This window comes from Varroa destructor, unplaced genomic scaffold (genome assembly GCF_002443255.2).
Source record: "Varroa destructor unplaced genomic scaffold, Vdes_3.0 BEIS01000004.1, whole genome shotgun sequence".
In the NCBI taxonomy this organism is placed as follows: domain Eukaryota; kingdom Metazoa; phylum Arthropoda; class Arachnida; order Mesostigmata; family Varroidae; genus Varroa; species Varroa destructor.
The window spans coordinates 11,177,916-11,199,620 of record NW_019211457.1 but is presented as its reverse complement, the minus strand read 5'-3'; the positions used below and the strand labels follow the sequence as shown (position 1 = coordinate 11,199,620).

The 21,705-nt window shown below is 42.7% G+C and overlaps 1 protein-coding gene and 1 long non-coding RNA gene across 6 annotated transcripts in view; one reads left to right on the top strand and one right to left on the bottom strand.

Annotated features, from left to right (window-relative positions):
* Positions 1–21,705, top strand: part of LOC111250525 (patj homolog) — a 52,850-nt gene that overhangs the window by 6,545 nt on the left and 24,600 nt on the right. For 2 of the 5 annotated variants that reach the window (XM_086986204.1, XM_086986203.1), the window contains 5 exons: positions 2,458–2,591; positions 3,230–3,586; positions 4,171–4,358; positions 14,581–14,980; positions 18,225–18,359. In XM_086986204.1, coding sequence (XP_086842330.1) covers positions 2,458–2,591; positions 3,230–3,586; positions 4,171–4,358; positions 14,581–14,980; positions 18,225–18,359 — 1,214 coding nt within the window. Of the gene's footprint in view, positions 1–2,457; positions 2,592–3,229; positions 3,587–4,170; positions 4,359–8,838; positions 8,911–12,115; positions 12,770–14,580; positions 14,981–18,224; positions 18,360–21,705 lie in introns of those variants that run through there. The other 3 variants (XM_086986205.1, XM_022805938.2, XM_022805939.2) reach the window with 3 other exon arrangements.
* On the bottom strand, positions 13,220–16,042 carry LOC147755841 (uncharacterized). Its single transcript, XR_015325823.1, has 4 exons — positions 15,851–16,042; positions 15,145–15,557; positions 14,518–14,947; positions 13,220–13,751 (listed from the first exon to the last, which is right to left on the bottom strand). It is a non-coding gene; the product is annotated as an uncharacterized LOC147755841 (long non-coding RNA).

Sequence of the window (21,705 nt, the reverse complement as noted above, 5' to 3'; positions counted from 1 at the left end):
GCGCAGCAACACGCCAGCCCACAAAACTAACTGTTAACTTAAACTTATTTCAATGCGTTACGCAAAATATCATCAACTTCCAGTTGTACAAAGGGAAGGCACTTGTCAAATGGAAAGTTTGTCAGATGGCACCTCATCAGCGCATATTGAAATGGTTTTCTGCTAATATATATAAAGCTTCACAAACGGCTAACCTCGCGAGTACTTTCAGTAGTCACGATATGCCCATATTAGATTATTCATTGGCGATATTTTCACCAAGCAGTATTATAGCCTTAGTTTTTGATTTCTTGCCCTTCATGATAAGCACATACTTAGTAAAAGTTTAAACTTGGAGCCGGCGTCTTTACCCACATTCGAATCTGACATGGAACATTGTCAACGCAACGCTACTTCTACATACGCGTGCACGTGTCCGCGCGAGAAAGAGCATAACCTTAGTAGTTCGCAAAGCACACGATCCTTACAGGGAGCTGCCCTATGCCAAACTAGTATTAAAAACGTCTCACTATGTGGAAATGGTGAAAAATAGATCATTAAATAGATAAATAAATAAACAACAGTCCCAGTTGCGGCTGGATACTGCGATCACAAGCTCTGCTTGTTCGTTTGAGTGCGTAGTTGAAGTATTCTTTGCCGCTTTTCCAAATGTGTTCAGACAGCGATAATAGTAATAAAATCTACTAATATGAGACCACATCGATCGGCACGTACCCCGCCGTAAACGAAACTGGAGATCCCAAGCTTCCGGCGTGGCCTTTCTGCGGTTCATCGTTTGTACAAGTTCAAAGTGTCGTTCTTATTTAATTAAACAAACGTCCAGTGTTAAGGCAACAAGCAACGTGTTCTAGTACCGATTTAGTTGTAAATATAACTCGAATTTACACTGCCGTTTTCTAAGCCAAGATCTGAGAAACTCATCGATATTTCTCGATGACTGTATAAGGAAAGCTCGTTATACTGAGACGCTGGCAAATTATTCGATTTGACAATATGGAAAAGTTCCCATGGATTACTCAATGCAATCATGCCTGTATGTGTTCTAATAATAATAAAACGTATGTGGGGGATATGGATGAGTATTCAGAAGCGATAAGCTAGAAAATTGGAATCCATAGCCATTTTTTAGCCATAAATTTCCTTGTAAATTGCGGCTGTGACAGTGGCTGAGAAACTGGATAGCTTTGACAATGAACAGTGTGCCGTAATACATCATTGTACGCATTTGATCCCTAACCTAAGCAGAATTACTATTTTTTTATTCTCATCCATGCTGGACGTATATAATGTACAAAGATATAGTATCGTGCGCTTTTGGATATAACCTCATAAATTCGCAAACGCCCTGCGGCCCAAGTGAAGATGATGAATGAGTTGAGAAATCAGTGGGCGCATGCTGCATTAAAGGCCTGAAAAGTTTTGATTTATTCGACGATTCGTGCCTGCCATCGTATACGATCATATCTTGGTGGGTTCCTTCTTGAGTAGATTTACAATCTACTCAAGGGGGAACACACGAGCGCGGCAATGTTTTGCTCGCTGGAGTCGATGTTGTTGATTGATGTGGACTTCCGCGACAGTGACGCTACCTTCTTATGCTCGTTACTCAGACAATTTTGATGACACAGAGCCTAGTTATATTGGAGCAAAATTTTATAGGGTGATAAGGTCGAGTATACTTAAACCTCAGAGTAGTTTTCATCTTACTTACTTGAGAATTGCATCCGCAAGACACTTGTATGTATGACTATAGGCCTGTTAAGGTTCCCGAAAGTAAAATTAACGTTTCACCTACCCGGTCCATCTTGTGCGAGAATCTAATAACCCGTATATTCAGACATATACATATGTAAGATCAAGTAGTTCACCATTTGCGCCTACGAGACTAAGTAACTGGACATACAGATGGGCATTACTATGAAAATTTATGTAGAAATACACCAACCGAAATCTAATAGATTTCAACAATCCGCTAAACTCGCAACGTCTGATACTATCGAAACCTCTAAGTTATATTGTGCTATAATTAGGGTATGGTCTTTTTCCTAGCTTGGCTCGTATTTTCTGAACCCGTCTCAATACAGTTACTTGCGTTTGTTACGCACGCTTGATGGTACATCGCTTAGCAAGAATATACAATATTCCTGTGTAAAAACGATGGCCAGGGTTGATGGTTGACATCGAAGTGGTCGTAGGCTTGGCCGAGTTATAGGAACAAATCAATTTTTTCAACTAAAGTAGTACCATTAAGTAAGTTGCTTACGCTCAGTTAAGATTTAGCCTATCGTTCACGGTAAGCGAATATTCTAAGAACGCCAATGGCTATTTAAGAGCTATTTTTTCCGAAATTTAGCGTGTTTGTCCTTCGTGTTAGAATAAACTTTCAGAGCATTTATAAAATACTGTAGACGTGTTGATGTGTTTAATAAATGACGGTTTGTGTATTTATTGATACAGATACGGCGGACTCCTCGGAGGTCCTACGACGCCTTTCGCGTCAACTACAACGCGGTCACCCTGCTCACAAGGATATCCAACTACTACTCACAGTTTTGGACGACCCGCTTCTCAGAACTGTTTTACAAATCAAGGTAAACAGTGCGCTGGCGGCGGCAGAAGCAGTCTACAATCGTTGCACCCACTAAAGCCTGCGGATACGAAGCTCATGTATATCTCTAGAATAAATATGTCTTGCCTTGGTGATTTTGTTATGTTGGAACGCTTGTGACACAACTCTAAGAAGAAGAGTTACTTTGGACGGTCATTCCTCATACGCAGGATTGCTGACCTGTTTTTAGTGATACCCAGAACCAAAAAATTGTAAGGATCTGGTTAAACTAAAAAGCGGATTGCAACAAATTTTTTTCTTTTTTTATACAGCTCACGAAGCTTTTAAGCCTCTTGAGCCAGCCGTTTCTGGGTCGGGTATCTCAATCGATAAATGTAATTGAAACTAGTGGTTTACTGTTTGAGGTTATTTGATTCAGCATGATTTTTGAAAGGAGTGATTTTTTAAATCATTTTTGAAAGGAATGATTAAAAGAAAAATTATAAATGGTTCCATTACCATAGGAAACGGTGCATGTCCGAGCTGATTTTTTCCAAATTCACATCCTACACATTTTTTTTCTACGCATTTCGTGCATAATCGTCACTCCCGTATTATTTCCTCCGCAGGCCATCAATAGCTATTTTTTTTTTCGGATTCCTGCTTCATATTTCCACCCAGAACTCGCTGGATGACCTGAAGGTGCTGGTGCACAAGCATCCCTCGATTCTTCCGCGAGACTTCGACATTGCACGTGACGGCACCCTCGACTATCGCTGCGATACCGAGGATAACACCCAGAATGGCTCAAGCAACAACAATCCATTGGGTGCGGCCAGTAGTAATGGGCCAGCATCAGTGGTGGGCGGGGGCACATCCGTGGGGCACCGTTTAAGCGGCAGCCGCCCTCATTCACAGCCATCGCTGCATCACCAACAACATTCACACTCACATCATCAGTCTCACCATCATCATCATCATGGTCGGGGAGACGTCCTGCACGGACAACAACAGGGTGCCAATTATAGTGGTCTTCAGGTAGGAAAAGAGACAGGCGTTAACTTTCATATCATCAAGTCTATTCACGGTAGATTTTTGCAGGTATAATAACGACACAACATGTTGTTGTCGTTGCTTCTGCGACAATGGCTTCCCAGAGCGGAGCATCGAAGAGGAGATCTATAAGTGCGGTATTAAGTGTTGGTCGGATAGGACAATATTACGCTTGGGTCCTGCCGTCCTTTGGAGAGAGAACGGTGTCATTTTGATCGTAGAAAGTGCTTTAGGCTTGTCTCATCATATCGCAATGTGCACGCGGTTTCATATGTTTTTATCTAAGTCACGATGTATGGGCATGGAAAATCATTCTTGACAGAAGTCAACCGTTTCGTACGGGCCGCTAATAGCAAAATGGCTTTGAGTTGAGTCTTAACCCGTTCAAAGAGACATGGGGTAGTAAAATCGCACCTATAAAAGGAAGGAGAAATAAGAAAAGGAATAAACTTGATTATTCTTGGAGAATTGTTGAGTGCAGTTGAATTGTTTATGCTAGCGCTTATTGAATATTATTCTTACTGTCTTACTGAAACACTTGAATTTTGCGTTTAACGTGTTTTTTTTAGAGTTTTGATGAAGGATCTGGGGAGCGCTTTCTAGCGGTTGAATTGATGGCTGCTCCACTAGCTTCGATTGGCGATGGACAACAGCCTGGCTTTGGAGGCCTTGGCCTAACCATCGTTCCTTTGACCGGCGAGGACGGCGACACGCATTTCTACATAAAGCACATCCATCCCGATGGCGTAGCACACAGGTTAGTAGACTAAAACCCACTAGCAATGATAAAAATGATAAGCCATAGTTACGAAACAGCGAATAAGCAGAAGCCGTATACAAGGAGCAGCGTGCAATGCATATTCAAGTGTACGATGCAGCCAATATAGCTCAGTTGAGAATTTAGGGTAAAGGATTATCAGTTAGCCACCTATTTACTGCTGATCCGTTGAAGCGATCTTTGCGTATTTGCCCATTGGCCTTCGTCTGCAATTCATTCCGTTGCGCCTTTCAATGCATTGGTGCTATTTGGGTACCTTAAGGATGAAGTTTTTGTCGTCCTCGATCTCCTTTGTTATGTTGCAATTTTCATTGCAACCTACACTTTTTTATGTTTTCAAATCGCGCCGGCTATCGTCCTGACGGCGAATATTTGTTTATCATATTTAATACAGAAATCGTCGGGATCTACCGTTAAGTTTCACTTTGTAGGGACATTCAGCCTGATGACAGTGGGAATTGGCCATCAGAACCCGTAGTCTCGGACCCAATCGGCACGCGCCCGATCAGACAGGTTGTGCTAAAGAAAACTGCTGCGGCTGTCCTCGAAATCATCCTCTGCGTTAGCGCTAGTAAAAAAAACAAATAGAAACGATTGCGTCGTCTGGGGGGACGGTCAATCGACTCGCTGTTATAAGTACAATTAAATATCACTATAAAGTAGATCATTTAATAAGCACGCTACGTATTCAGTAAGCTATCGAGTGCTTGTTGTATACAGCTATAGGAAATGTCTTCTTCTACGAACCGTACGGTAGATCGAGACGAGCATTTAAGAGCTGCTAACGTCATGGAAGACACAGCTCTGCAAGCTAAGTTGGGAAAATCGAAGTTCTGACGGTACAATCGAAATGTACGACGTGCAGCACGAGTCGAACGCTAGGCATACTAGCATATCCGAGCATATTAACGATTTAGACATGCACGTGTATCTTTCTAAAAAAGCTATAAAACAACTGACCTTATTTATATAGGGATACTGTGCGAAATGTATTTATGAACGCTTAACAAGTGAGCAATGGGACTGTATGAAGCAATATTCCCATGTTTGTGATCGAAAGGTACAGAATCTTCGCACTTAAAGGCAGAAAGGGTTTTTGCATGGTGTATGCCGTATAGACAGTTTTTGTGCGATGATGTTGATACTGATGGCCTCTAGTCAGGCGAAATATGCCTACGGTAAAAGGGTGCAGCTTTGTTAAAGTAGATATCGGACAGTTCTATCTACCGGTGAGACGACCAACTGCGAATAGGCAGATCGAAACATCCAAAAAATAATGAAATGAGCCCAAGTGAGCAAGTAGATGCAATAGGTTGCCATTTGCACCCGGAGCTGTTTCATATGCAATCGCTTGCTGTGAACATTCGAGAAGATATTCCAGCTCACAGTGTACTATAGGTTTCGAAATTCGGTTATCTGAATGCCCCATCGAAAAATATTCTAAGTCTTATTGGCGAGGCGCCAGCACGACTAAGTTGATAACTTCGTCTTAATGGCTTACCACAAACGCATTTTACGTTTATGGTGAACTTTTAACCGTCCAACCTCAAACGCTAAGCTATTTATGTAACCACCGTAGCAAATTTGCTTCCGCGAAGATGCCCCTAACTGGTGGCTGTAAAAATTCACTCCTCCTTCGACTACAGTGCTTAGTAATAACAATAGTAACAAGTTAGAGGTTTGAACGACCTTAGTCGATATGGCACTTTCTCTCGTTACTTCAAATAACGCTTTACTTTAAACGAATGCACACATCTTCTAGTCAAATGATATTTGAGCTTTGAAACTGTGCCTATGAAAAGGGCACATCTGAACTGGGCCCAAAAACCAATCGAAAGGTCTTCTTGTCCCTTCACGGCCAGAGAGAGTCTTAGACCAGCAACATAACTCTTGCTTTACTTTACTTTACAGCCTTACTACCATTCGTATTAGTTTGACGCTAAGTTCCTTCCAACTTTACTACTATGCATATGCATAATAATCCTCCTGATGCGAGCGCCGCAAAAAAGCGCACTAGTTTGGAGTTCGAGGTTTTCGGCATTTATTACCTTTCTGTATGATAATTGTTATATAAAAATAGAATGATGCAACTTTTTTTTATACGGGACACAAACCTCTTGGAGCAAGCCCACGGCAAGACCTGGTGTTGTCCTTAGATTTTAGACGGATGGATCCGGCCCAGGTAATACTGTCCAGTGTTTGACGAGCCAGCCCAAGGCGGAAGGCAACCATCATCCAACAAGAAATATACTATATCGTGAACTAACGTTCACTTGGGAAAAGAATAATGGCAGAACGAATTGATCTGATCTGATCTACTCCAGCGGAAAGAAGGGACAAAGGTGAAGAACGGAATAGGATAAAATGCAAAAAGGAAAGCGTCAAGCACCGCGCAACTGGGTGAACAAGATATTCCGTTTCTTATTTTACATATGCTTCTTCTATCAGTACGTCGCCTCCTTGTAGGACTGCGCTGTACAGTAAGGCCCCGTAGCAACTATTGTGGCAGGCAAAGCAGGCCTCTGACAATAGCCCTACGACACAGAAAGATGGCGTGCAAGCATTCTAGGTGCCTAAACGAGTGTGGAAGAATGACGATTTAACTTCAGAGGAGGGCGAATGATATGGCGGTTAACGATCGGCAAACCGGAAAGGATTTGTTTGTGGTAGCGGCGCGTATGAAAGGAGGCACGCGCAGGTATTTGTAATGCTTTGTATGTACATACATATTCGGCGGTTCTTCTGCTGCGTGCCACTTCTGTCTCCTCTGTAGCGCCATAATTAAGAAGCTATTAGCCCTTCGTGCATCGCTTCTGATTTAACAATGCGCGAATATGCGCAACAAGAATATAACAAAGAAATTGTATTTCTTTTTTATTTTTTTTTTCATTTTGGCATCGAAATATATGATTTGCCATATACTGCTTGTACAAGCCATGTGTATATATAGGGCAGTGATCCCAATGTTATTGCGCAAGTAAAAAATGCCCTGTACTCCCTGAAGCTTCCATGAGGTGGCTGTAAATTTCAGGCTGAATTAGTTAAGACTAGGCCGCTTGATCCATAACGGAGTTAACGTTCATATTTAGTCACTTCATTTAGTTTTTCAGAGGATTCACTACGGATTACTCGGTTTGATTTTTCGTCAATTCGGCCTTGCAAGCTGCAACAAAAGCTAGCTATATAGTAGATATAAACTTAATAGCATTATTCCTAACGCTGGGATACGTTCGTCAGGAATACTTGACAGTATAACATACGGCAGTGACGTCGTGATTCCTGCTGCCTAGATAGGTACCATTTTCATCTTCGACGTACGCCCTCTTCCTATGTCGCATACATAGTTGTAGGCTGGCTAACACTGCTATCAGAAACTGAGGGCTAGGGCAGCACCTGCCATTGCCAAGCTCTTGTGGAGCCCTTATTACAATGTACTGACATCTACGAGAATGGCCGCTTAACGTACGGTACCGTGTTCCAAAAGCCGGCAACCATTTTATTATACTCTTAAGGAGTAGATTTTTATATTGTCAATGAAAGTTGTTATTTGATTTGTTGAAGGGCACTCTTTGTGGACTTCGTGCATTTTGAATGCGCCTAGTTTTTTTTTTTGTTCATGTAAGACCTAAACAAGGTCAGCTTTCTTTCTTTCTTCGTACTTTCAGCTCCTACCTTCAGAATTAAGAACTTGATATTTAGGCCTTGTAGGGCGTCCCTGTTGAGATCAGGTACGAGCATCTGCGATATTTTATCGGAAGCGAATGCCACTTACTGCAAGAGCTACATCGAGGCAAGGTCTGTTAAATTAGCGTAAAGTGCATTCGTTTGTGAGCAAACCAAGGAGGAGCGGTAATGGTTTACTCTTCCAGTCCGCAATGGCTGCCGAATGTCTTTTCCGCTTGCTTAAAGATTATCGCAGTAACAATGAAATTCTGCGTCAACACACACACCTATACACACTTCGAATTCAAGCTTAATGCCCCTCAGCTGTCCCTTTTCCCGGTCATATTCTGAAAGGTTTTTGGCTATTCTTTGTTCGAGTGACGGTAACAGGGCATGGCACACGGGGCTAGAGACTAGCAAGGCAGTATAATGCGGAATGTTGTTAGATCTATTTCGTTTCATTTGCGTGATAAGATTTTTGCCCGGCCCAACCCAAACGCTGTAGTGCACAAATCTTGACTGATCTATCTACCGACCGAGCTATCTACGTAGAACGGCGAAGTAAGATTCATCTGCGATTTGAAAAAAAAAAGAAAACACTAGCGCTCTTTTCTAGACTGAGTTTCGACTTACGCCCTAGTTACCAACATTAATAGCAGCAAAACCGCCATAGTAACCTCCAGCTGCTGTTACTACTGATCTATGCGCGTGTGTAGAGTCTTGTGTGAACATAGAATGGGTTAAATTCTGTAGCTTTTTGCAGTAAATAGCAGTTTGACATGAAGATCTGTTGCAGAGTTGGCTGACTTTACAGACGCTGGATAAGATAACAACAACACAGACAGCCGTGCACCTGCATGAAACGAAGGTTAGAAGACGCTCTATTACGAATGATTACATTTTAGTCAATTATTACCTTTTCACTAATCTCAATGTCTGCCGTCCCGTTAAATTTTCACTCACATAAATAGTAACAGTCTTCTTTTTTCTGTGCATCCCTTTCTGTGCGCTTCTCAGAACTTTCCCTGTTGATAATCACCCTGTCCGGTTCAGAAAATCTGCTTTTCAATTTGGCCTCTCCGCTGCTATCTTTTGCTGACCCCACATGAATAGACGTTTGCTAAAGCTTCTGTGCCATCTTGACTCTATATTAGTAGTGTCTTCAATCGGTTTACCTCACGTATGCGGATATGGCCAGGATAATAGTTTTCCGTTAGCTAAAACTTTTTCCCAAAAAATTACTTGAGATCCCTATTGTCAATTACCTAAAGTGAGAAAGAACTACCTACCAGGATAATTCCTCTGTCACTCTCTCAAGTCTCCATTCTTGTGAACTTTATCAAGTTCAAGTTGTCCCCGTTATTAATCCTTCACATCATCAGTTATCGTAGGCTACTAAATGTTAGGTAATTTAAGTTTGGGAACTTCCTTCCGTGCTAGTTTCATTGATACCGTCATTGATAAGAAGTGTTTTAACACTGGAATACTGATGCGCATTAAACTGGGCTAATCAGATGTTGGACATTTCTGTAGCAATCATTGGGAACTTTTTCAGTGATCACCAATTATCTCAATGTTTTGAATTTTACGTACTATACTGCCGTTAAGAAGCTCTTCACATTCCCGTCAATAGAATCCGTGTTAGCAAATATTGTATCTGCTTTTCTATGAACGTCTATGTTCAATATGTTCTCCTTCCTTTGCTTATGGCAGTCTAGAGCAACGCTAGAGTTTTATGCCGCGGTACGAATTCTCGCAGTAATTACAGTGTTTTGCTCCTAGGAGTCTAGGAGACTCTCTTCGTAGCACGTTCAGTTGCATGCGCATGTTAAATTCAGACGTGGTGCTCGAGACTAAATTGGAGTACGGTAGGAGCCATTGTTTGCAGCTTCCATCATTCTAAGCTCAAGTCCTGAAGACCACAGCCGTATGGGCTGAAGGCCTGTATAGAAGTCAGCAATCGTCGCTGTGTGAAGAGAGAGGTTTCTTCATGTACCTAGTTTCCTACTCCCTTTGCTTGCGCTATTCTAAAATGATCCTAATACAGAGTACCACGAGGTCCTATGGTCATTTAGTCTGTCGCTTTACGTCATCATGGACTTGTGCATATAAATACATAATTCGACGTAAAAACAATGTAGCGTGAAAAATTTGTTGCACGTTCACTTTTAGAGACCCATTTCTTCCCGTCCTCAGATAAAGGCACACGGTAGCTAATTACTTTACGAGACCTCAATGTCGTGTTCCGCGTGCAAGCCCTCGCGTTGACAACGGTACATACTCCTTGTCGCCAAACTCCACTGCAATCTAAAAGGGACCCGCTTGCGTATGCCTTCAAGAACGCGGCAGGTAGTCACAGAGTTGTAATCGTATAGTGAAATGGACGGCAGCAGTAGCGGCAGAATCCATAGCATCTTTTTCAGGAGCGGCATTTGGGGCCCTAGAATGAGATCCTCTCGCTCCACTATGGCAGACCCTCCTTCCCTTCTCCTGACCTGTCAGTGTCGACTGCCTGATAGGCTGAGGACGGTTATGTTAGTAACAGCGGCGGTGGCTCGTGTGTAGAACCGTAGGCCTTCGTAGAATGGCTTTTTTCTGGTTGCGCAGAACGGCTGCTAGCGATTTCAAGCAAGTGGATGCACTGTCACCCATCCGATAACGGCCTGAGCGTCAACAGCAGCCGAAGTAGCAGCTTTCGAGTCTGAGAGACTAAGTTAGTCAAAGGAAAGACGCGAGCGATACAGTAAATAGCAGCGAATAGTAGAAAAGACGGAAGAAAATAGACAGGGAAGTTGAATTAGCCGTAAACTGATTCAGCTATTAAAAAGTCGAAGTTCGTTTGCGAGACTGAACTAAATGAAGCGTTAGGATTGAAGCGACGTCAGAGGACTTTTGCAACGAAGTGTGCATTTAGAAGTGTGTGTACACGGCTTGCGTGTCACGCGTTCGGAGTCAGATGTGGCCGGCCGTTTAAATCTTTCCTATAATGTCTATCTGTGGTAGCCGTTCTTCAGCAGTTCCAGACATAAATTTCGAAACACTTAAATCAGTCATCGTTCTACCTACGCCAACTAGCCAGTGTTTTGAACAAGATACACCACGATACAATGTCGAAAATAGACAAAGGGGACGCAAGCCAGTCTAATCAGACAGACGGTCCTAGTGCCATTTGTTCTAACTTGTGGGTGCCATATATCGTCAGGAAAGAGAGGTAGTAATTTTTATTTTAGAAGAACGCAGCGCCAAAGCAAATTCGATCGTCAAAAAACAACTGCTTTGTTGCATAAAGTTGTGACAATATTGATGCCACCTCTCAACTCCTAGCAGTAAATGGGTCCATCTGTGCTTCTATCTCTATAGTGTTAAACACTGCAAAACAGCTTAATAACATGATGGGATGATATTGAGAAATGATCTACGCAAGATCGGTATTATCTTTTCCAAAGGGATCTGTGTTACTATGTTGAAATTCAAAACAAAGTATAGCAGAAGTGTCCAACGTCAACAGCATAAACACTTGGCAACATAAGTAACACCCATTACCAAACAGCGGAATTGCTGCTTAAGGCGACAGCTATCCCCTACCCCTTGTTCTTTAAGAACACAACGCTAACATCGATTGTACTAACAGCCGTTTAAATCCGGCTGCAGCTCGAACCATCACTGAAGCAGCCCATCTTATGGCAGGACAAGTGCCAACGACACCATTTTTTGCGGTCGTCAGAACTATGTTACTACGCGATTAATAATCGAATCATATTATATATATATATTTATACCAGATCCATTAAGTGGTCTCAGTTAGTCGCGGCCTTACACGTGTACATTGGCAACAGTTGCAACTTTTTGTAAGCGTTGTTGTGTGTATGTTAACTTAACTCAGTAACAGTTGACTAAGTTATAAATGATCGATATCCGAGGGATCGTTTCTTCTGTCTGTATGTCTTCTATCAGCTATATATCAAATATGTACACAAAATGTACACGGGCATTGTCAATAACAATAATGTATACATTCGTTTATCCATCCAGCCGTGCCTATAAGCTTCCACTCGTCTGAGCGTTGCGGGGATATTAATCAGTTTTACGTTTCCGGCCTCATATTGTAAGACGAATCAATAACGTCGACTTCCAATACTCAACATACATTCCGGCAACGACGGTTCTGCTTCAGCTGAGTTCGCAATCGTAGCAGTGAGCGACTTTGATGTCCTGTGCCTGTGCCGGTGTCCTAGGCCATCCGTCAAACTTTTGGGTAACCCCCGTAAACGTGAAGCGTACTAAGGACTAGCAGCAAGATAGCAGAAGCCAACAGCTGTCGCCTCATAATCAACAACTGTAGATACCAAAGTTTTCATGTAACTATGTAAACGAGGCAATGCGGAATAGTAAAAGAGCAAACACACATGTAAAAGATGTAAAGAAGCTAATGTAAAAGTCTTTTATAGAGAAGACCATCTGCAGAAAATCATCGACTGTACAAATCGTTGTAGGAGAGCACTGTGATAGAAAAGCCGACAACTGCCAAACACGCTCACACAAAAGTTGTTCAAGAGACGAAGACCATTGTGACGAGAGACCGAAATGGAAAACTAAACGCGACTGAAATCGAATTTATCGTAGTGAAGATTTGCCACTGTCGAAGGCCACGGTAACCGTAATACCGGGAGTGTCAATTTGAAATCGATCCAAACTAGGAATTCTTATGAGTCAACTGTCATGTGCAGGTACGCATGCGGTGGGTAATGATCGAACCCGTAATCTAAAACTATATACTTGTGTATTAATGAAAGCTACGTAGAAATCGGCAAGAGTATGCTATTGTCCAATGGGGATCTTCCCTAACATCTGGATTATTCATTAGGAATGACAATAACCTTAGCGATAGTTTTCGAAAAGTTCCTTTTCTGTTACCACTCCTTTACGTATCGAACTTCGCAACAAACTTAGACGCTCGTCAACAGTCTTATGAGCAACGAATCTTTAGGTTCGAGGGTTTAGACAGAACACGACGAGCTCCCTCTGTGCAAATAACGCCCATTTGCATTATGTTAATACGAACAGGGTACGGAAATAAAGTACAAAGCTAACCGAACGGCTTTCTTTACTCCTACTTGTGCCTAATGAAGAAATTGATTACAGTTTATTTAGTTAAGAGCACCATTGCTTTGGTCAAAGCTAAATAAGCATCTTTATTGTCTTTTTTCCTCGTTGTCGTCGTCGTCGTCCTCATCAGTGCGGCCGTCATCATGATCTCGTAAACGAACCAGTCCTTTCCGGACGCGGCCGTTAAGAGTAATAAGACCACCTACTTTCACGGAAAGGGTATGGAAATGGTGATAGCACACAGAGCACAAAAGGGATAGAGACGGCGAGTACTACAGCGAGAATCGGTTACGCGTTCCTGTTCGGTACTACTGCGCCTATTACGCGCGCCTTGACACGATAAGAACGTTGCCTTTCTTCCGCGTCGTTACTTCTGCAAATGCTGTGTTATGCAATTGAAGGCTTCGATGTCCTCGATGCTGTTCCTCCATACGAATGCGAGCTTGTGCGTGCGCGTCTGTTGAGGCCTGACGCTTTCCCTTCCGCTGTAGCACAAAATCGTGATACGTATGAACAGGGAGAGGAAAGGAGACCGTAGTTGTTGCAGTGTTCGGCTGACGCGGCGCTCTTACCACTACCGTCGTCATTATATTCGTTTATCAGCTAATAATCAGAGTTCAGATGAGCAGAGAAAGTTCAGAAGTCGTAATTAGAAAGAACTCACGGTCGATGTAAGGTCACCACGAGCCCCTGTCAACAACCAGTGATAACTACTCGTAATGGGCGTCTGTCAGATTCCCCGACGTTTAGTCTGCCTCTATTGCGGTGTGCCTCAACTACTAACTAATAATTGGAGAAAATTTTTTTTACGAGTTTCGATGATCACGGAGGAAATATCTATATGTAGTCACAGAAAAATTTGCTGGTCATTTGCCGAAAATGATAAGGTGATACAATCGAGAAGGCGGCTACGGCTTCAGCGATAACTCTTGCCATTTACACTTGATTACCTAAAGAACAGGCATGTACTAATTAAGGGACGAGATCAAACACGAGATTACTGACTTAGCAATAATTTATAATAAAAATCGCTAAATTATTGCTACGCAATGATAAAAGCCTGAAACTCCAATGGTTTTTACTAGCCATAATGGCGGTGTCGACTACTTCGTGCCATAACCATATGTACGTGCTTAGCTCGTGCGCATGCTGTGCAGCTGTCAATAACTAAAGGAAAAATCCGCTGTTTAGAACTATTCTATAATGTAATATTCATCTTTTCCAAAGCGAAATCAACAAAGCTAGAGGGGTTAGTGGAAACTCGGGTTTTAACTAACGATCCCAAGTTGATTTCGAAGGTTACGATCAACGTTCACAGACCAACACATAGGTTCGAGCAGAGGGTGTACCCACATCTGTATTCACCTACCGTTGTTTTTGTGTACGTTTTTCCTGATTTTGTTTGTTTCTATCTTCCTCTTGTGTGGTCTAGGGATGGTCGACTGAGCGAGGGCGACAAGGTCGTGGCGATCAACGGGACCCGTCTCAGCGGACTCGGCCATCGGGATGTCGTCCAACTGCTTCAACAGTACAGCTGCAACAATAACAATCCCCCAGCAGCAACCTGTGAGCACAGCAGTAACCTCCAGCAAGCAGGAGGATCAGACTCGCTTGGAACAGCAACGACGAAGATTGGAACGAACCTAGTCAGTATACTCGTCGACACCAGCCAGCAGCTGCACAGTCATCAGGAACAAGTTCAACATCTCCAGCCACAGCATATCGGCTGCCTCGACAACAACGACCTCGTTAACAGCTGCTGGACAAGTGACGGAACACCTGCTGGTCCCATAGGCCAGCTGCAAAGCGGCGAGTTCGTACCGGAAATGGTGGTAAGTAGCGAGCATATTATGATTGTCGGAAAGATGAATATTTTCATGTCTAAAGAAGTAAGTAGAGAACTAAAGCAGAATTAGTTAGCTGTAGCTATTTGCATTAATGATTTTTTATCTTGCGCCATTAACTTATCCGTAGAGTCCTGTTGTCTTTAACCAACCTTGTAAATCTGCGTCGAAGAGAACTGACCAACAACGAACAGCTGCGACAGCAGCACCAGGACGCTATCGCATATCAGCCAATCAGGCAAATTACACTCGGTCGCCTGAGCAGAAAACAAGTGTTCTCCGTGTTTGTATCGACCAAAGTGAGGGTGGCCAGGCAATGGGGATCTTGACAATGGCGCAAGTTCCGGGCTCTCAAAGCTTGGGAAGATGGTTTTGAAACCGACGCGATAGAAGATGGTAGCTGTCGCCAGCAGCTACTGTTTCTGTTATTACGGCTATAAGTGATTATGTCGTTTTCCGATGGGTGGCTGTTCAGCTGAGTAATGGACTGCATAAGGAGGAGAACAACGCCTTGGTAACTCTGTAATTACGCGATGGACGAAGATCTGTAGAAGCCCATGGTACACTATAACAAAAAAATCAGAAAAGCAACACTTAAGATAATGAGTTAATATCTACAAATGCATACCTATTACTGAGACGAAATAATACTAGCCACTCCTGGGAAATGTATGCATTATGCAGCCATACATGTCGTGCGAGTGTCCTCAGCGCGAGGGCCACCGAGTGGCTGCTATCGGTGTCAACAACGAAGCTTTTCTATGGACCGAAGCCTTTTTCTGTGTACTTCGCGGGCGGTAATGCGCCTTGCACGGAATAAAAAGTATAATAAATTTTCTATTCTTCGAGTAGACCAACCTCTAGGAGTAATGTGTCGTGATGACATTTTTATCAACTTGGGTTGGCTTCTGCCAGATAGTTTTTGTTGATTTTAGCGCTCCGCCTTATCTGAAAGTCACGTTTGGCAGTGTTGCCAGAGAAGGTATTTTTGCTTTGGAATTTTGCTGGCAATTTTAATGCGGAACGTTTCCCGCGTAATTAGATGTTATATAGGCCATGATCGCTAGAATTACATCGTTATTGTTAAACTATTATAAGTTAATCATATTGACATTTTATGTCCCTACGGCTATTCACTTACTGTAAAATGAAATTACCCTTGAGGATTTTATATACGATGATCGACAAGTATATGTAGGTATAGTTCAAAAACGCTGTGGGAGGTTGCAACCTAACCTAGCCTATCGTAGTAAAATCTATGTTTGTGTTCTATGAATATAATACCAAATATTGATATATTAAAATAAAAGAAATGAAAAACAGTTCCGAAAATATAGTTTGATCAGCTCTGCTTAATATTAACTAGACAATTCAGTATTTTGACCAAGGGCTCAAAAGTCAAAAACAAACAAGGAAATCTACAATGTATTAATGATTATTATTTTTTGCATATATTAAATGCAAAGCTTTATTGATGTAGAACGAGCGCGTTTAGGAGATGATAACACTCGCAAGAGTCTACGAATTCAATGAAGGCACATGTTTTGCTGGACGTGTAACAGGTTCGTTGTAAAAGAGCATCCGCATACTTTACTATAACGAATTGCACTACGTTTGGTGAGTATATGACTTGCTGGCTCGTTTTTTTTTACTCATTTGTGCCTTGTTAAATGGAAATCCATACCTCAGCTAGAACGCTTGTTAAGTCATATCACCACGATGGGGGACAGGCAGCGCGCACTTGGGCGGCGGAGGCGGCAGAGGCAGGAAGTACTTGATCGAGTTTCGGTCAAGTGACGGGGTGGCCGTCTGAGGTTGCATAATTTCGAAACAGCAGAACGGTTATAGGAGCGTCGAGCACAATCAGTATGAACTAAGGATACTTAACGCGCGTTGCCATTGCAATAATCAGCCGCTTGGGCGTAATTACGTTGTGATAACGATGAGAATAAGGAATTGTTTGAAACCCATAGTACAGACGAACAGGAGAGAACAGGGAGCGGCGGACAAGAAAGTCTACGAAAATGAAATGATTATTCATCATTCCTTCGACTCTCCTTACGGTGGAGAGTGATGCCCTATTATTATTAGCAGCCTCGTATTGCTGTTTCACCGAAACCAGATGTGATTTGTTATTGCCGATTATGTTTCTTTATAGGGGCATCTTATGCCCTGCAATAGGAAAAGATTATTAGTTCGAAATAGGCTTCCGTACATCTTGAGAGATCTTTGTAGGTTTATAGACTTACGATGACAGCCAGACAGGAAGTCTTGCAAAGTACTCTTCACTACACCGAATAGCACGGCTCAGTACGACCCATTTTACTTTTCTAGTCTTTTATGAAGTAAGGTTAAATGAATGATTTCTGGTTAATTTGCTGTAGGTACGATAACTTTTAGGATCCCTAAAGGACATTTCATTCTTTCAAAAATCTTGCGAAAATGATTATAGCATGTTTATTTGTTAGGTGAACAACTGCCGAAATAAGTAATTTTTAAAAAAATACTTCACCAAAAAATGTTGCCATATATCAGAGACGTCAAAATTTTGTTACTCTAACTATCGCTTTTTGCTTAAAGTAATAGATAGGTCTAGCGAGTACAGCCGTCGATTCAGTTTCACGACAAGTATACGGCGGAAAGTCTATAGCTAAGCGTTAGAAAACAGTGCCAGGTAACTTTAAATTGGTTGAAAAATAAAGAAAGAATACATTGAAATGGAAGAAAATGACAGAAGCCAAATGCAGTCTGCGAATGCCAAATTTGAAAGACATTCAAGAAGGACAGTGGAAATAAGCTGACCAAAGTAATGGGTCGGGAAAATCGACCCACCGTGAACAAGCAGCTGCAGCGGAACGTTCAACTCGGTCTAACACAAATCCAATTCGCCAATTGTAGAACAAGCTGATGGAACAATCGGCACAAGGCAGGCTGTCATCGTAGTATTCCGCTAGGAAATGAAATAGACCGAGCAATTGGTGTGTGTATTTACCTGAATATATATATTCAGTGCAGATCCTGGACTTGCCTTATTCTGCTCCACCAGAGTGTGTCTCAAATGCATCATCAGTTGAACACATAACGATAAGTCCGCTGTTGTGTCTACGAATCTAGACCCGCTAACTTTGCTAACGTACGAAACTTAGGTACATGCGAGGGGAATAATAGAGGTTCATGAACATTCCCAAAAGTGGGCCTAACGGTCTGGCTTGTTTTGTCCCTCAATTTCCAGCTGAACACGGAGTGGGCGCAGGTGGAGGCGATCGAATTGGTGAACGATGGCTCAGGACTAGGTTTTGGTATCATCGGAGGCCGAAGCACCGGGGTCGTCGTGAAAACCATTTTGCCCGGTGGCGTTGCCGACAGGGTAAATGCTATTTATTGTCATCTCTCCATATTCTTGCATAGAACGCTTGCAGTACAAATACAGGTACATCTAGATCCAAGGGAATGAACTACTGGGATGAGTAACTGCATCATACGAAAATACGACCAATACTGCGGCATGATACTGCCTCGTAGCAGACCAAATAGTCGAGCCCGTTATAATTTAAGTAAGTCAGCATCAGTTTTAGCACTTGTCTGCTTTCTCAAACTGGACATTTGCATTGAGTATGAGTGCAAACACGTTATTAATAATTGAGTTAGATTCCTTCATATGAATATATCTGATCGGAAGTAAGCATTGCCTTTAATAATATTTGCTCTGTGGCAGGAAACTGCGCCTTGACGAGCAAAACCGTGTAGGCATCTTTTCGCCCTTCTTTGTCCTACCTAATTTCGGTTGGTTTCGACCTATCTGACCTTGTTCTGCGTTTTATACAGCGTGCGGTTACTAGATTCGCGCCACAAATTTTACAAGAGTTATCTGTGATTAAATAGCAATTGCCATTTCATGCACGAAATCGTTTGCTGAATATGGCCGGGCTGGTTAATGGTAGTCCATAACTGGGCGTTCGGTTTTTACCCAGCGAGGGAGTCAACTACGCACGTTTTTTCACGATTATGGAAGACGATCCTTAAAAGTATACTTGAAGAAATACCTCCTCTCATGCAAATAGGAAATATCAATTTTGTGACCTCTGTCGGCGTTCTCAGAGAAACGACTACTGCAACCACTACCGCAACTGCCAGCCAAACTATATTTTTGTGACTATGATATACAAATATTCATTCAGATTGACAGAATCTAAGCTTGGGAATTTGATGGCCCATTTAAAGCAGGAGTAGGTTTCGTAGGAAAAATGCATCTTTAACAAGCTGCTTCCAAGAACATTATAAGGTGACAGGGTAGGTCAAAAGCTATCGTTGAAATAAGTAACAAAGCTGATCGATTATTATTATTCACGTTCAGTCTAAAACATTCTGTCAAAAAAATAGGCGGATTTTCAACAATACATAGGTCGTAAATGTCGAAACGTTTTGGTTAGGTTTGGGGTAGGTACAGTTAGCCAGTAAGGTTCAGAGGCAGGATAGCCAGCGTACCTTCGTGGGACTGAGCTGTTTGCTTTATCAGCTTTTGTGGCCTTTGGACATTTTTTGTCGAGCCTTTCCGGCAGACATGTTCCCTTCCCATTAAGGCACGCCCCGCTGATATGCTCTCGAAAAAGCCGTCCTTTATGAAATTGCAAGACAAAGAGTACACGTCATAGTAGGAACATATTCCCAAGCCAAGTAGCTAGATCGGCAGTGCAGAAGCAATTAATGCACTACATTATAGAAAATCGGATCAAGAATTATGTTTGTAGTGTACAGTTTCGATTGACAACAATTTACAACTAGAATTACTAAAAAAGCAGTTAATGCAGCGAATAGGTCTCTGAAGTGCCAACCAATAGTGCAATGTGTCCTAATTGGATGACAAATTAAACAAGCAGTTTCAGGAGGTGAATATCTGTCCTATAAGATGCAGTGCAAATGTAGAACGTCTGTCTAGGAAAAACGCATGCATGCAAGCTGGTTAGCCAAATGGCTACGATCACTTTTTAGCCAATAGGCCTGGTACGAACAAAGGTAATCGCATTGTGCGTGTACGACACGCTGCAGTCTGTTGTTAGTGAGGAAGGTCTCAATTATTCCGACAATTTGGTGAAGCAGAGAAACCAGTCGCTTCCAACCTATTCCTTTCTTGGGCCCGAAAATGCTAGTTTAACCGTCAGTGGCTCACTCCTCCGGAATCACATCCGCTAACCTGCGAAAGCGACGATGATGAGACACGAAAGTGATAGGGAAGGGGAACGGTTATCTTGTTTGGTCCTGGCGGCCTTAACTTAGTTTCTCGTCTTTATCGTTCCTTTTTTGTAAGCAAAACACGTGAGTCTAAAATGATCTCTAATAGGCTCTTTAGAGGTTGCCAATGGGCACCCTATCTAAGCAGCAACAGAAGGCGAACGGAAGGATATTGTCTCGGTGTGACCCTTATCCTGGCCTTGCCCTCGGATTCTAAAGATTTTAGAATTTTTTTCGTTTTTCGCACAGGATAATAAGACCATAAACTAAGCGACCTCTCCACTTCTATGCAGCTGCTGCTAGACTTGAAGGCCCTTTCCATTCACATATCCTTCACTGCATGTGACTAGTATTAGTAAGCAGTCAGCAGACGTTTTAGCTGCCGGTTTCCTGTTCCAGTTTTCCTCGTCCTTTGGGTACGCGGTGCAGCTCTGCACATTGTTGCAGGGACATCCGAACAAACAACAGTGGCACAAGAGGCAGGATGAAGTTGCTGGGCCAAATTCATTTAACAAAGTGCCCTTGCTATCTCTGTCAGAGAGAACCGATGAGTGCCAGATGGCAAAAAACGGCGTTCTTTCGACAATGGTCATATACTCAGGATGTTTGCTATTCGTTGGTCGGCCAGTGGTGCAGGTGGACGGTGGTGCCTGTAACGGGGACCCGACATGAGCGAAGAGGATCACATGCAAAGGTATAGGTGCAGTGCCCGGCCCGCAAAATGGGGAAACGTTACTGGGACAATGTTTTGGCCTTGCGGTTTTGACTGTGAGGATCGTTCCAGGGGCAGTAGCTGTAATAGTATTAGCTAGCTGTATTGATCGAAGTAACAACTGCGGTAGAAGTTGACCCGGAGTGATTAGAGGTAATGGAATCGATTATAGAGTTGGCTTCGTTTCGTCACGACGCTTCACCGAATCACCGGTGCTAGCTAGGTCTTATATTAGCCTGGACAGCAAGCTTTTCTCCTGCGAACTCGGTCGGATGAAAGAACGAAAGCGATGCAATTGAGGAACAGTCTTCTTCGATAGGAAACGAACGACGGAAAATTCGAAGAGAGGACAGAGAGCGGAAAAAGGAAAAGGTCATAGGTTAGAAAACGCGTTTGGGGTAATTAGGCATTTCATCAGCAGACGGGCAATAGCTGGAGGGGCTAGCCCTCCGATGGGCTATGTGGAGTTTAATTGAGAACTACGCGAACCAGGAAAAACAGGCTCCCTTTCGTAGCGCGTCTAGGTACGCATTTTTTTTTTTCTATTAAAAGTGCGTGTCACACACGCTGAGAACTACCTCGTGTCTGAGGTAACAGGTACCGTGAGTCGACGGCTGTTGTTGTTGCTGCTGCCGCCGCCGCCGCCGTTATTGTCATCTTTTTAGCGTTAATCTGAACTCCATTAGGTAACCATGACATTGCGTTTCCACTTCTTCACTGATTTTTTAAACTTTCCATTTGATTTCTAAAACTAGTACGAATAATAAAACGG